The sequence below is a fragment of the Silurus aristotelis genome, assembly GCF_946808225.1.
Source record: "Silurus aristotelis genome assembly, chromosome: 7".
Lineage (NCBI taxonomy): Eukaryota > Metazoa > Chordata > Actinopteri > Siluriformes > Siluridae > Silurus > Silurus aristotelis.
Genome location: NC_139580.1, coordinates 3,862,922 through 3,878,337, shown reverse-complemented (window position 1 = coordinate 3,878,337; position 15,416 = coordinate 3,862,922). Strand labels below are relative to the sequence as shown.

The window sequence follows — 15,416 nt, the reverse complement described above, 5'->3', positions numbered from 1 at the left end:
AAAAAAAAAAGAACTGTTTTATCAAATAATCAGACATTTTGGTAAAGGGACTGATATACCTGATAGAGGCCACACCTCCATCAATAAGAATGACAGCTACAGAGGCCACGCCTCCATCAATAAGAATGACCGGTACAGAGGGAACGCCTCTATCAATAAGAATGACAGGTACAGAGGCCACGCCTCCTTCACTGAGACTGACAGGTACAGAGGCCACACCTCCTTCACTGAGACTGACAGGTACAGAGGCCATGCCTCCTTCACTGTAACTGACAGATACAGAGGCCACACCTCTTTCACTGTGACTGACAGGTAAAGAGGCCATGCCTCCATCAATAAGACTGACAGGTACAGAGGCCACACCTCCTTCACTGAGACTGACAGGTACAGAGGCCACACCTCCTTCACTGAGACTGACAGGTACAGAGGCCACACCTCCTTCACTGAGACTGACAGATGCAGAGGCCACACCTCCTTCACTAGCAGTCCTCATGTTTGTGTTCCTCTGTTCTCCTGTGCAGGTGAGTCCAGCAGGAAACTCGACCTGTGCTGGTGCGTTGCTGTTCCTTTACACCGGCGATTTCTACCTGAACATCAAGTTCCAGGATGACGGCACGAGCCGAGAGCTTCCTCCCACATGGTTCTGCTTACCCAGCGTCCACGTCCGAGCGCAAGAACCAATTGCTGCATGAACTTGGGTACTCTGTGGAACACAGATATTTTGTTTTGGACAGTGCATAGTTACTGTCATTCTAAATCTGCTGTAAACTAGAATTTCATTTTCAGCATGAATTACTTTGCTCATTAATAAAGTTGCTTCGTAATGTAACAGCACATCATATTAACCCTGACCTGACTCCTGATCTTTACTGCATCATACTGTTCCAAAGCGAGATTCCTAAAGTTTCTGTGTGCAGACTTGAATCTGAGCATTTCTAAAGGTTCTACACAGAGCCACTGGAGCATTACTAACTGAAGAAGACCTAAAGGTTATAAAGAGCCCTACCAATGGAGCATTTGGAAAGCCTAAAGGTTCTATGCAGAACCCTAACCACTGAGGATATCTAAATATAGAAGCTGTAAAAGAAACTGTATGGAACAATACAGCTAATTGAAATGTTGTTGGATCAAGCAGCCTATGTGGGGCCCTTTAGCAAGGCCCCTAATTCTCTCAGCTCCAGGGGCACTGTATCCTGGTTGACTCTGCACTCGGACCCCAGTTCTCTAACATTCCCTGGGATATGTGAAGAAGGAATTTCACTGTGTTGTAGTGTATATGTTACTTTCTAAGCTTTTTCGATTGTTGAAGCCCCAAAAGTTCCATGCAGGACCACAACAACTGAGTGCTTCTAAATAAATGTTAAAAGTGTCTGGATCAATAAATCCTTAAGATTTTGTGTATAATCCTACGTCTGTACATTCCTTAATCTAGAGCAGCTCAGCATTCTGTACAGAACCCTACAATGAAGTATCTGCAAATCTAGAACTGATAATTGTTATTTAACCATTTCTAAATATACAACCCAGAAGGTTTTACTGGAGTATAATAGAGTATAGAGGAGTGTAATAGAGTATAGTGGATTAGAAAGGAGTATATAGTGGATTATAATGGAGTATAATGGAATATTGTGTAGTATAATATATATAAGAAGTAAAGTGAGGTATAGTGGAGTATAATGGAGTGTAGTGGAGTATAGTGGACTAAAACGGATTAGAGTAGAGTGAAGTGGATTGGAGTGCACTATAACGGATTAAAGTGGAGTGTAGTGGACTATAATGGTTTTGAGTGTAGTGGACTATAATGGTTTAGAGTGGAGTGGAGTATAGTGGACTAAAACAGATTAAAGTGGAGTGGAGTATAGTGGACTAAAACGTATTAGAGTGGAGTATAGTGGATTAAAACTGATTAGAGTGGGGTGAAGTGGAGTATAATTGAGTATAGTGAACAATAACAGATTAGAGGAGTAAAGTGAAGTGTAGTGGAGTATAATGAAGTATAATGGAAAATAGTGAAGCATAGTATATCCACTAAATGATCCAAAACGCAGCGGCAAGAATGTGTTCAAGCTGCTCAAGTTCTCCAACACCACCCCACTGCTGCGCCCCAACTGGCTTCCAATAGCTGCACATTTCAGATTCAAAACATTGTTGTTTGCCTACAAGACAAAAAATGGACCAGCACCATCTTGCTTTAGAGCCCTCATCACTCCTCACACTGCATTACGCTGTCTGAGATCCTCCAGCACTGCTCAACTGGTACCATCTTCTCTCAGGGGAAAAGGTAAGTATACTTTAAAGCTCGTTTCTGTTCTGGCACTAAGATGGTGGAATGAACTTCCCCTAGATGTCTGGACAGCGAAGTCCTTGAAGCGATGGGTGAAGACCAACCTCTTCCTGAAACACTTACACTAACACTTTTCACGTTTGCTTCACTTACCCTCAGCAGAGTTGTAGGTGGATTTATCTTAAGTTTGTAATCCAGCGCACCAGTGTAGATTTATTCATTGATAAAGACACAGGCGTCTGCTAAATGCTATAAATTTAAATGTATTGTGGAGTACAGTCAATAATAATGAAGTATAGTGGAGTAACATAGAGTATAGTGGAGTATAATAAGTATAAAATAGAGGAATAAACTGGAGAATAGTAGAGTATAGAGAAGTAAACTGGAGAATAGTAGAGTATAGAGAAGTAAACTGGAGAATAGTAGAGTATAGAGGAGTAAACTGGAGAATAGTAGAGTATAGAGGAGTAAACTGGAGAATAGTAGAGTATAGAGGAGTAAACTGGAGAATAGTAGAGTATAGAGGAGTAAACTGGAGAATAGTAGAGTATAGAGAAGTAAACTGGAGAATAGTAGAGTATAGAGGAGTAAACTGGAGAATAGTAGAGTATAGAGAAGTAAACTGGAGAATAGTAGAGTATAGAGGAGTAAACTGGAGAATAGTAGAGTATAGAGAAGTAAACTGGAGAATAGTAGAGTATAGAGGAGTAAACTGGAGAATAGTAGAGTATAGAGGAGTAAACCGGAAAATAGTAGAGTATAGAGGAGTAAACTGGAGAATAGTAGAGTATAGAGGAGTAAACTGGAGAATAGTAGAGTATAGAGAAGTAAACTGGAGAATAGTAGAGTATAGAGGAGTAAACTGGAGAATAGTAGAGTATAGAGGAGTAAACTGGAGAATAGTAGAGTATAGAGGAGTAAACTGGAGAATAGTAGAGTATAGAGAAGTAAACTGGAGAATAGTAGAGTATAGAGGAGTAAACTAGAGAATAGTAGAGTATAGAGGAGTAAACCGGAAAATAGTAGAGTATAGAGGAGTAAACTGGAGAATAGTAGAGTATAGAGGAGTAAACTGGAGAATAGTAGAGTATAGAGGAGTAAACCGGAAAATAGTAGAGTATAGAGGAGTAAACTGGAGAATAGTAGAGTATAGAGGAGTAAACTGGAGAATAGTAGAGTATAGAGAAGTAAACTGGAGAATAGTAGAGTATAGAGAAGTAAACTGGAGAATAGTAGAGTATAGAGGAGTAAACTGGAGAATAGTAGAGTATAGAGGAGTAAACTGGAGAATAGTAGAGTATAGAGAAGTAAACTGGAGAATAGTAGAGTATAGAGGAGTAAACTGGAGAATAGTAGAGTATAGAGGAGTAAACTGGAGAATAATGAAGTAAAGTGAAGAATAAAGAGGTGAAGTGGAGTATAACGGATTACTGTAAAGTACAATAAAGTATAGTGGAGAATAATAAATGATTGTGGAGTACAATGGAGTATAATGAAGAATAATGTAGTGGAGTAGAGTATAGTGAAGTGTATTGGAGTTTAGAACAGTAGAGTATAGTGGTGAATAATGGAGTATACTGGAGTATAATAGAGTGTAATAAAGTATAATATAGTGGAGTATAATAGATTATTGTGGAGTACAGTGGAGTGTAATGGAGTGTAGCAGAGTGTAATGGAGTTTAGTGCAGTATAGTGGAGAATAATGGAGTAAAATTGAGTGGAATAGAGTATAATATAGTGAAGTATAATATATTATTGTGGAGTATAGTGGATAATAAATGAGTGTAGTGAAGTGAAGTAGAATATAGTGAAGTGTAATGGAGTTTAAAGCAGTATAGTGGAGAATAATGGAGTATACTGGAGTATAATGAGTGTAATGGAGTATAATATAGTGGAGTATAATAGATTATTGTGGAGTACAGTGGAGTGTAATGGAGTGTAGAAGAGTGTAATGGAGTTTAGTGCAGTATAGTGGAGTCTAGTAGAGTATAGTGCTCAGTGTGTAGTTAAGTTGAATCTGTCACAGTTACAGTGTTACTTTGAATATGTGTGTAAATATAAAGCAGTGCTGACTGTGATATTTCTTAAGATCTTTACTTGTTAAAGGTTATAAAACCGAAAGCCTCTTGCTGTTATCTTTTCGTCTTCGTCTCCCTGATTTTTAATGACTTTGTTTTTCGGTTCGACTCTGTTCTTTATTTTCTCCGAGCTGCTTCATTATTACAAATCTCATATCCTGCATCTCACTTTACTCTCCGTTTGTAATATATTTGATCGATGGATGTCTCATGGATTATGAATAAAAAATCTAATGTTTGTGGAAAAGTCTCTGGTTTTCATAGAGTTCTTTTTAAAGTTAGCAGGAATGCTCGGGTGAGGGAGAGAATAAAAATACATCTTCATGCCTACTCGTCATAACGTAGTACACCGTCATAAACTTTATCACATTATGACTCAGAGCTATTCATGTGGAAAAAACACCCGGTATTTGTTTTAAAAAGGGTTTTATTCAAAGCACTATCAAATAGATAGTCATGAGGGTCAGGGTCAAAAGAATATTTAGGAGTTTTCTTAAAATGCACAAACCTGTAGACTTCTACAGACTGTGATTTTGTTAATCTTATAAGATCAGTACAAATCACATGCGAGATGAGCTGATAAACTTGAGTATAACCTGTATGTAGACTGTATGATGATAGTTGGCATAGTGGGAAAAACAGTATTGGCATGATGTTTTAGTATAAAACATCATCGACACGCTCTATTAATATAGAATTTCATTGGCACGTTCTATCAATATAGTATGTTTTCGGCACGCTCTATTAATATAGAATTTCATCGGCACGCTCTATTAATATAGAATTTCATCGGCACGCTCTATTAATATAGAATTTCATTGGCACGTTCTATCAATATAGTATGTTTTCGGCACGCTCTATTAATATAGAATTTCGTCGGCACGCTCTATTAATATAGAATTTCATCCACGCTCTATAAATATAGATTTTCATCGGCACGCTCTATAAATATAGAATTTCATCGGCACGCTCTATTAATATAGAATTTCGTCGGCACGCTCTATTAATATAGAATTTCATCCACGCTCTATAAATATAGATTTTCTTCGGCACGCTCTATAAATATAGAATTTCATCGGCACGCTCTATTAATATAGAATTTCGTCGGCACGCTCTATTAATATAGAATTTCGTCGGCACGCTCTATTAATATAGAATTTCATCCACGCTCTATAAATATAGATTTTCATCGGCACGCTCTATTAATATAGAATTTCATCCACGCTCTATAAATATAGATTTTCATCGGCACGCTCTATTAATATAGAATTTCATCGGCACGCTCTATTAATATAGAATTTCGTCGGCACGCTCTATTAATATAGAATTTCATCCACGCTCTATAAATATAGATTTTCATCGGCACGCTCTATTAATATAGAATTTCATCGGCACGCTCTATTAATATAGAATTTCGTCGGCACGCTCTATTAATATAGAATTTCATCCACGCTCTATAAATATAGATTTTCATCGGCATGCTCTATAAATATAGAATTTCATCGGCACGCTCTATTAATATAGAATTTCGTCGGCACGCTCTATTAATATAGAATTTCATCCACGCTCTATAAATATAGATTTTCATCGGCACGCTTTATAAATATAGAATTTCATCGGCACGCTCTATTAATATAGAATTTCGTCGGCACGCTCTATTAATATAGAATTTCATCCACGCTCTATAAATATAGAATTTCATCGGCACGCTCTATTAATATAGAATTTCGTCGGCACGCTCTATTAATATAGAATTTCATCCACGCTCTATAAATATAGATTTTCATCGGCACGCTCTATAAATATAGAATTTCATCGGCACCCTCTATTAATATAGAATTTCGTCGGCACGCTCTATTAATATAGAATTTCATCCACGCTCTATAAATATAGATTTTTATCGGCACGCTCTATAAATATAGAATTTCATCGGCACGCTCTATTAATATAGAATTTCATCCACGCTCTATAAATATAGATTTTCATCGGCACGCTCTATAAATATAGAATTTCATCGGCACCCTCTATTAATATAGAATTTCGTCGGCACGCTCTATTAATATAGAATTTCATCCACGCTCTATAAATATAGATTTTTATCGGCACGCTCTATAAATATAGAATTTCATCGGCACGCTCTATTAATATAGAATTTCATCCACGCTCTATAAATATAGATTTTCATCGGCACGCTCTATAAATATAGAATTTCATCGGCACGCTCTATTAATATAGAATTTCATCCACGCTCTATAAATATAGATTTTCATCAGCACGCTTCATTGATATAGGATGTCATAAGCACACCAGAGAAGAACATTGAACCCAATGAAACCAGTTTGACATTACACAAGTGATGCAAACTGGCCAAGTGTCTACATCTTCTAAATAATCTCTTACATTCTTAATCCTGTTCTGTGATTTTTTCACACCTCTATTCTCCACTAACTACCATGTGGACATACTAAGTGTTGTGACGCCATTAAGGTCGAAACCAATCAGCAGAAGCGATGATCCACATAACTCCATTTTCCTGTTTCTAAATATGCTGAGGATTTCTGAACCGGCTGCCACTGTAGGTGTTTTTAGCTATGTGATGATCATTACAATACAGAAGAGTGTGTCATGTCAGATAAACAAGCCTATTTCAGGTTACTTAACAACTCGGAGCAGTTTGAGAGCAGAGTGGGATGATTTTGGCATGCAGCTTGGTGGAGGATAATCAAAGTAGATCATTCACACACTTACTCACACACAAACTGCTTATTGTTTAGTAATGAGCAAACAAGTGGAGGAGAAATGCATTCGACAAATACATGTTACAAAATGTTAAATCGTCTACTATAAAGTGCAGGGAAATGACTGTAACTACAGTATTCCAAACACCTGAGTATAAAACTGGTATGTGGATTTTTTTTAAACATCCCATCCTACATTTATTTACATTCCCTATAGGCTTTATATTTATTTACTGTCAGGAATGCTGTAAACCATCAGTACCCGACTTTACTAACTTCCCTGATGGTGTTAGTAAAGTTAGTAAAGTCGGGTACTGATGGTGTTAGTTAAGTTAGTAAAGTCGTGTACTGGTGGTGGGAGTAAAGTTAGTAAAGTCGGGTACTGATAGTGTTAGTAAAGTTAGTAAAGTCGTGTACTGATGGTGTTAGTAAAGTTAGTAAAGTCGGGTACTGATGGTGTTAGTAAAGTTAGTAAAGTCGGGTACTGATGGTGGGAGTAAAGTTAGTAAAGTCGGGTACTGATGGTGGGAGTAAAGTTAAAGTCGGGTACTGATGGTGGGAGTAAAGTTAGTAAAGTCGGGTACTGATGGTGGGAGTAAAGTTAGTAAAGTCGGGTACTGATAGTGTTAGTAAAGTTAGTAAAGTCGTGTACTGATGGTGTTAGTAAAGTTAGTAAAGTCGGGTACTGATGGTGTTAGTAAAGTTAGTAAAGTCGGGTACTGATGGTGTTAGTAAAGTTAGTAAAGTCGGGTACTGATGGTGGGAGTAAAGTTAGTAAAGTCGGGTACTGATGGTGGGAGTAAAGTTAAAGTCGGGTACTGATGGTGGGAGTAAAGTTAGTAAAGTCGGGTACTGATGGTGGGAGTAAAGTTAGTAAAGTCGGGTACTGATGGTGGGAGTAAAGTTAAAGTCGGGTACTGATGGTGGGAGTAAAGTTAGTAAAGTCGGGTACTGATGGTGGGAGTAAAGTTAGTAAAGTCGGGTACTGATGGTGGGAGTAAAGTTAAAGTCGGGTACTGATGGTGTTAGTAAAGTTAGTAAAGTCGTGTACTGGTGGTGTTAGTAAAGTTAGTAAAGTTAAAGTCGGGTACTGATGGTGGGAGTAAAGTTAGTAAAGTCGTGTACTGGTGGTGTTAGTAAAGTTAGTAAAGTCGGGTACTGATGGTGTTAGTAAAGTTAGTAAAGTCGTGTACTGGTGGTGGGAGTAAAGTTAGTAAAGTCGTGTACTGGTGGTGTTAGTAAAGTTAGTAAAGTCGGGTACTGATGGTGGGAGTAAAGTTAGTAAAGTCGGGTACTGATGGTGGGAGTAAAGTTAGTAAAGTCGGGTACTGATGGTGGGAGTAAAGTTAGTAAAGTCGGGTACTGATGGTGGGAGTAAAGTTAGTAAAGTCGGGTACTGATGGTGGGAGTAAAGTTAGTAAAGTCGTGTACTGGTGGTGGGAGTAAAGTTAGTAAAGTCGGGTACTGATGGTGGGAGTAAAGTTAGTAAAGTCGGGTACTGATGGTGGGAGTAAAGTTAGTAAAGTCGTGTACTGGTGGTGGGAGTAAAGTTAGTAAAGTCGGGTACTGATGGTGGGAGTAAAGTTAGTAAAGTCGGGTACTGATGGTGGGAGTAAAGTTAGTAAAGTCGGGTACTGATGGTGGGAGTAAAGTTAGTAAAGGCGGGTACTGATGGTGTTAGTAAAGTTAGTAAAGTCGTGTACTGGTGGTGGGAGTAAAGTTAGTAAAGGCGGGTACTGATGGTGTTAGTAAAGTTAGTAAAGTCGTGTACTGGTGGTGTTAGTAAAGTTAGTAAAGTCGTGTACTGGTGGTGGGAGTAAAGTTAGTAAAGTCGGGTACTGATGGTGGGAGTAAAGTTAGTAAAGTCGGGTACTGATGGTGGGAGTAAGGAGGTCTGGGGTGCAGTCAATGTTCACATTCTTCCAAAAAGTGTTGGAGCTCCATAGCAGGAGATTTTCCACATCTTCCAAATTAAACAAAGCATATCTTCATGGAGCTGGAGTTTATTTTGTGTACAGGACGTCTTAGGACTCCAAGTTCAAATGAAAGGAAAATCTCATGCTTCTGCATCCAAATTTTTTTTTTGAGTCAGAAGCACATACGCCTGGAAAATATCAGCTGTCCCAATACTTTTGTTTTGTAAATTGTACCATTTTTATTTTGGCTTATTCTGCTTCAGCACACTTGATTCATTTTAAAATCTATAAACAAGACAGAAGCGGAGTGTTAAATTGGGTGTGTTGGAAAAGCAAACTGCACGCCGAAGTCTTCATTAATCATATTGAGTTTTTCATTATCTCATATAGACTTGGCCGTGTGCACACCGTCCCTTGCTTCATTTACCAAATGATTTGGCAAACCCTTGTATAAAAAACGGACAGACGTGCGTCACGTACGTAGCTGCACGGAGCGGGTTCTCAACTTTTTGCGTCCGTGTTCTTTAACTCATAAAAGGAACAAGAAATCATCTTGTCAAATTGTAGTTTTTAATAGCAGAGATGTCACTTTTCAGAAGCGCTCGAATATTTGCCTATTTACCAGTAAAACAATCTTCTTTACTCTTCTATTCTATTCAAAATCTATTGAAGCTTTAAATCATAGAAGTGTACATCATTTATGGTCCTCGAATGATTGACAGCTCAATTTTTCAAAAAAAGTTTGAGCTTGAGAGCTTTTCTGACACACAAACACTAGAAGCTTTTCCACTGAACATTTTTCATCAAAGAAGACAGAAGAAACATCGTGGGTGTCTAAGCAGCTGAGGGTTAAGGGCCTCGCTCTGGGGCGCAGCCGTGGAAGCTTGGTGCTGCTGGGATTTGAACTCACGACCATCTGATCAGAAGTTTAACATCTCAACCGAAGTTTAACCGCAACAGACGTAGACCAAGTTTGACCTGTTCATGAATGTTGTTTCCTCTCGGCCAATCAGAGAGAAGTGTATTTCCTTTAGAAATACAATACACTTTGCTTAGGAATAGTGTTTCTATTTCCATGTTTGTTTCTTTATTCAGGTTTTGCTGCATCATGGAGTTAGCAGGTACATTATATGAGCTACTTTGCTAGACAAACAGAATCTGGTGTCACCAAGCAGCCACACTTGGGGCCCTTGAACAAGGCCCTTAACAGTTTCTCCTCCTGGGGTGCTGTAACAAGGCTGAACCTGCACTCTGACCCCAGCTTCCTACATTGCCTATCTATCTATCTATCTATCTATCTATCTATCTATCTATCTATCTATCTATCTATCTATCTATCTATCTATCTATCTATCTATCTATCTATCTATCTATCTATCTATCTATCTATCAGGGGTATAACAGTGCACAAAATTCATGGTTCGCAGTTTATTATTAATATTCGTGATCAAAATTTTTTAACAGTTTACATTTTTAAACAATTTTAAATAAAAATACCTGCTTGGTTAAATTACATATCAAATAATATTTTATAATAATAAAATAAAATTAATGCAATACACTTTTTATTATATTCATTCAATGGAGTAATAAATTTAATTGATTTAATAAAATTGAATAATTGGATAAAATGTAATTAAATAGTTTACATATGTTTGACCCGTTATGGTAATACAGAGGTGTATGTAAGTGTGTGTGTTTTACATGTAATACTTTAACAAATGTCTTCATTCCTTCCTTCCATCCTCCATTCTTTTATTTACTCGATACGTGGAAGTGTCAGGATTTTAAGAGAAAGTCTCGAAGCTGGACATAAAATGCAAAAGAATCCAAAGCTATGGATTCAAGATTACATTTGATTTATTTGTCACAAACAGTTATATGCAGGATAGATCTTGCAGTGAAATAAAAAGTACAAAAAATTTAATCTTGAATCTCTAGCGCGAGCCACTTCCTGGTTAGCAGCTAACGCTAGCGCTATTGATTCTTTAGCGTTTTTATGCATGTGCAAAACAAATGTGTTATTTAAGGTACGGAGCGACACTACACTAACTCTATATCCTTCTATTTTATACCCCTGGCATTGTTGTGTATGTTTTCAAGGGTAAAACGTTAGTTTTGAAATGCTCTAAATGTGCGAGGCGATTAAACAAAGTCCGCTACTTTATACGTCCGTGAAGGAATTTAACGATCTTCCGCACTTAAAAAGGATTGCGTTCGGTACACGTGTGTATAGAACCGAAAGCCCTGTTCCGAAAAAAATCTGTACGAATGCGTGTTCCGCTACTTCCCTACTGTCTGTCTGTCTGTTTGTCTGTCTGTCCGTCTGTCCGTCCGTCCGTCTGTCTGTCCATCTGTCTGTCTAATTTTTGTGGAGATTGGTTGAGGCACGAGGGTTTTCAGTCAGCGTTCACATTCATTCGTGTCATTCAGTAGGGTTGGAGCTCTATAGCAGAAGATCTTGCACATCTTCCAACTCATGAAAAGCAGATCTTCAAGGCGCTGGCTTTGTTCACAGTAACAGGTTACCACCTACCCAAACATCACTCCAGTTCCCCTGCAGTTCCACCTCTCTACACCGCTACACCTCTACCTAGCATTGTCCTTTTCAGCAGGATTGCATTGGAGCACTGGATCACATTGTTCAGGAATTGTTTAAGGAAACCATAGACAATTGGAAGATCCACCTCCACCTATAGAAAAATGTTCTCAAGCCTGTAAGCAGAACACTGGCACATTCCATTCATCACCATGACAAAGCTCAGAGAGTGAAGCATGAGCGATACGGCTGATCAGCCACGTTTACGGTACGTGGAGAACGGAGCAGAAACAGCAGTGGTGTCGTTTAAACCGAGGTGTTACGAGAGCGTGAGCGTGAAGGAGACACCGATGTATGAGAATTAATACCTGAGTAAATCTCTGCATGCACCTTGAATACTGATGGCGTATTAAGGCAGGAGGAATGACGCACCGGATCGAGTACTCATGCAGCTGATTACGGCTCCTGCTGGGATTTTTGCAGAAGCTTCTCTTCTCTCGTTTTCACTCAAGCAGAGAAGAGAAGAGTTTATAAGAGCGAGTTCGGAATCGTTCGGCCTTTGCGCCGAGCTGCTCTACAAGGAGAAAGCCTCGGCAATGAAAGTAGCTACATTTTTACCAGAATCGGGTCACTAATAAAGGAAAATAAAATCCTGAATGTTAATTGGCTCCAGTTTCTCCGAGAAACTCCGAAAAACATTTCAGCAAAATGTGCAATATATATGAGTATCCTTTTTATCGATTCAGTATCCCCCATTTATCGCAATGGTTCCATTCTAAAACCAAACGCTATAAATGAAAAAACTCGATAAACAAAAATGCTATTTTATGTATAAAGTACAGTACCGTATTAACATTTTACTTCATTTTATAATTAATAATTATGTTTTTTTTATTGATAAATGTCGTTATTTCAACATGAAATTCCATAAAAACAATTCCCTATACGTTTTTTAATGTATGGTAAATGTAAAAAATTCTAAATTCAATTCAAAATGTAACTTACTTCTTTTTTTATTTTTTTATTTTTTAGAATTGATTACAGAATAAGAGCTCTAACATAATAATAATAATAATAATAATAATAATAATAATAATAATAATAATAATAATAATAATAATAATAATAATAATAATATAAAATAACTGTCAATTATCTTCAGACGGTACCATTTTCATTGTTCTTTAGAACTTTGGCAAGAAGTAACGACTCATCATGGACACACACCCTTCTTTCGTAGGCAAATGTAGCCAATGAAAATAAAGAAAGCAGTGAAGTGTACAGTTAACCCCGCCCCCTTTTTTGACATCATAGGACACTTTAACCAATAAACAAGCAGAGAAACTATGCATAGGCTACGCAACAGTACTGTACTGTAATACACTACTCACTATAAATTATATTTCTACACAATTTACACAAAATTCATCTCGCTATATTCTTGCAAATGTTTTGTGTGTGTGTGTTTGAAGAGTGTTGGAGGAGGATTTATGGCTTAAACATAAAAAAAAAAAGCGTTTTTTGGTTTAGCGCGGAAATCCGTGTTAGGTTTTGGCACGTAACACGGGGGACGATAGACGGGGGACGACTGTATACTCGGCTGTGTATAGATAATTATAAATCTTAAAATATCTTGAAAACTTTATCCAACCAGCACCTTTATCACGTTTTCTAATTCATCTAATAAAAAAAAATATTAATTAGCACGTTTTTTTCTTCAGACGTCACTAATTTCCCAAAATTTCTAGGCAAGTGTAACACTGCGAATAAAATCCACACCGAGTGACTGGACTGCATGCTGTAATCTGGCTCTGTGACAAAAACCTGCCCTGTTTAATAAATACTGCCACCCGGTGCAGTGGAGAATATCTCCGATGCCTTAGTTTCATCCCACAATGCACTGCGACTGCTATCGTGAGAACGACTAAAGCTCATTTATCACACCGGACACAAATTCATTTCTTTTTGTCTGTTCGAAAATCTGGAACTGAAACGGATCGGCACATAATAACCCACGGTACTGAAGCGTAAAAGCATAAAAGGTGCATAAGTATTTACCCCGTTGCTGTATAACTTCATCTATGAAACAAGTATGGGATCAAGTTCTGGATGGACATCAATCAGGGTTTGGTTCTCAAAGAATAAAACTGTACCAGGTGCTTTCAAGACTCGCTTTCAAGACTCATGTTTCCTGGTTTCTGTATTTTTTTTTTTGGCAGAATTTTGGTCTGTCCCTTGGTTTCCTGATATTTGGAAGATTGTTGCTGTTCCTCCTGCTTTCTAGATGTTTGGAAGATTCTTGGTCTGTTTACTGGTTTCTACATATTTTAGAGGCTGCTGTTCTGTCTCCTGCTTTTCAGGCTGTTTCCTGGTTTCTACATATTTTTGAGGTTGTTATTCTCTCTTTTGGTTTCGTGATGTTCAGGAGGTTGTTCTGTCTCCTGGTTTCACGATGTTCAAGAGGTTATTATTCTGTCTCCTGGTTTCATGATGTTCAGGAGGTTATTATTCTGTCTCCTGGTTTGTAGATCTTTAGGAAGTTATTATCTGTCTCCTGTTTTCTTGATATTTTGGAGGTTGTTGATCTTTCTTCTGGTTTCTTGATGTTCAAGAGGTTGTTGGTCTGTCTCTTGGTTTTATGATGTTTAAGAAGTTGTTTTGTCTCCTGGGTTCATGATGTTTAGGAGGTTGTTGGTCTGTCGCTTGGTTTTATGGTGTTCAATAAGTTGTTTTGTCTCCAGGGTTCATGATGTTTAGGAGGTTATTATTCTGTCTCCTGGTTTCTAGATTTTTAGGAAGGTCACCTGTTTTCTGGATATTCTGGAGGTTGTTGATCTTTCTTCTAGTTTCTTGAAGTTTGGGAATTGTTGGTCTGTCTCCTGGTTTCTAGATGTTAAGGAGCTTGTTGGTTTCTCTCCTGGTTTTTAGATGTTTATGAGGTCATTGGTATGTCTCTTGGTTTCTAATTTTCCAGGAGGTTGTTGAAATATTTCTTGGTATTTTGATATTTAGTAAGTTGTTAGTTTGTGCTCTGGTTTCTTGATGATTGAGAGTTTGTCGATATCTTGGCATTTCTCAGTGATTTGTCCCCTGGTCCTTACCATTTGAGAGGTTATTGATTTCTTGATTAGTAGCTACAGCGATTACAAGAGCGCAACCCAAACCGAATGAAACACAGAGTGAAGGTGTTGAGGGTTAGCCTGGATTGTTGAAGGCTTCTCTGGAGGTGCTGGGATTAGAATTTACGGGTTTGAGGTTACAAGCACAGAATGTTAAACAGCAGCAAAGCTGGAATTAGAGGAAAAATCTAAATTCAGTGCTGTATGTGGAATTCAAAGCATGTTTTTATACTTATAGGACGTATAGGATTTAATTTTTTGTTCTAGCGATAGAAAGTTGCTCAGCTGAATTTTCTAATGCATCAGAACACATTGCCTCGGCTTTCTCTTTCTCTCTCTCTCTCTCTCTCTCTCTCTCTCTCTCTCTCTCTCTCTCTCTCGGGGCTTTATACTTGTAGTCATGTACATCACAGGACAGAGAAATTCTTTCTTCACATATACCAGCGATGCTAGGAAGCTGGGGTTTAGAGGCAGCTGGAGCACTGAAGTTTAATGGCCCTGCTCAATGACCCCAAAAGTGGCAGCTTGCCCTTCCAATCAGTAACCCAGGGCCCTAACCACTGACCTACTAACTCCCCCTAGAGCAGAGAAGGTAACTACCAGTATGATGCAACAGTGAGCATCGTTTTCTCAGTGTGATGGATTTTCCTGCACACCTACTTTGTCAAAAAAAGTACAGAAGTACAGGAGAAATTCCCAACTAAATATGAAGTAGGAGGGAAAAAAAAACTGTGAAGTATCA

The 15,416-nt window shown here is 38.1% G+C and overlaps 1 protein-coding gene across 2 annotated transcripts in view; it reads left to right on the top strand.

Annotated features, from left to right (window-relative positions):
* Positions 1–1,404, top strand: part of trappc9 (trafficking protein particle complex subunit 9) — a 188,472-nt gene extending 187,068 nt beyond the window's left edge. For both annotated transcript variants that reach the window (XM_083546769.1, XM_083546768.1), the window contains one exon: positions 522–1,404. In XM_083546769.1, coding sequence (XP_083402895.1) covers positions 522–692 — 171 coding nt within the window. In that variant the 3' untranslated portion in view covers positions 693–1,404. The remainder of the gene's footprint in view (positions 1–521) is intronic.
* The last annotated feature ends 14,012 nt before the right edge of the window (positions 1,405–15,416 follow it).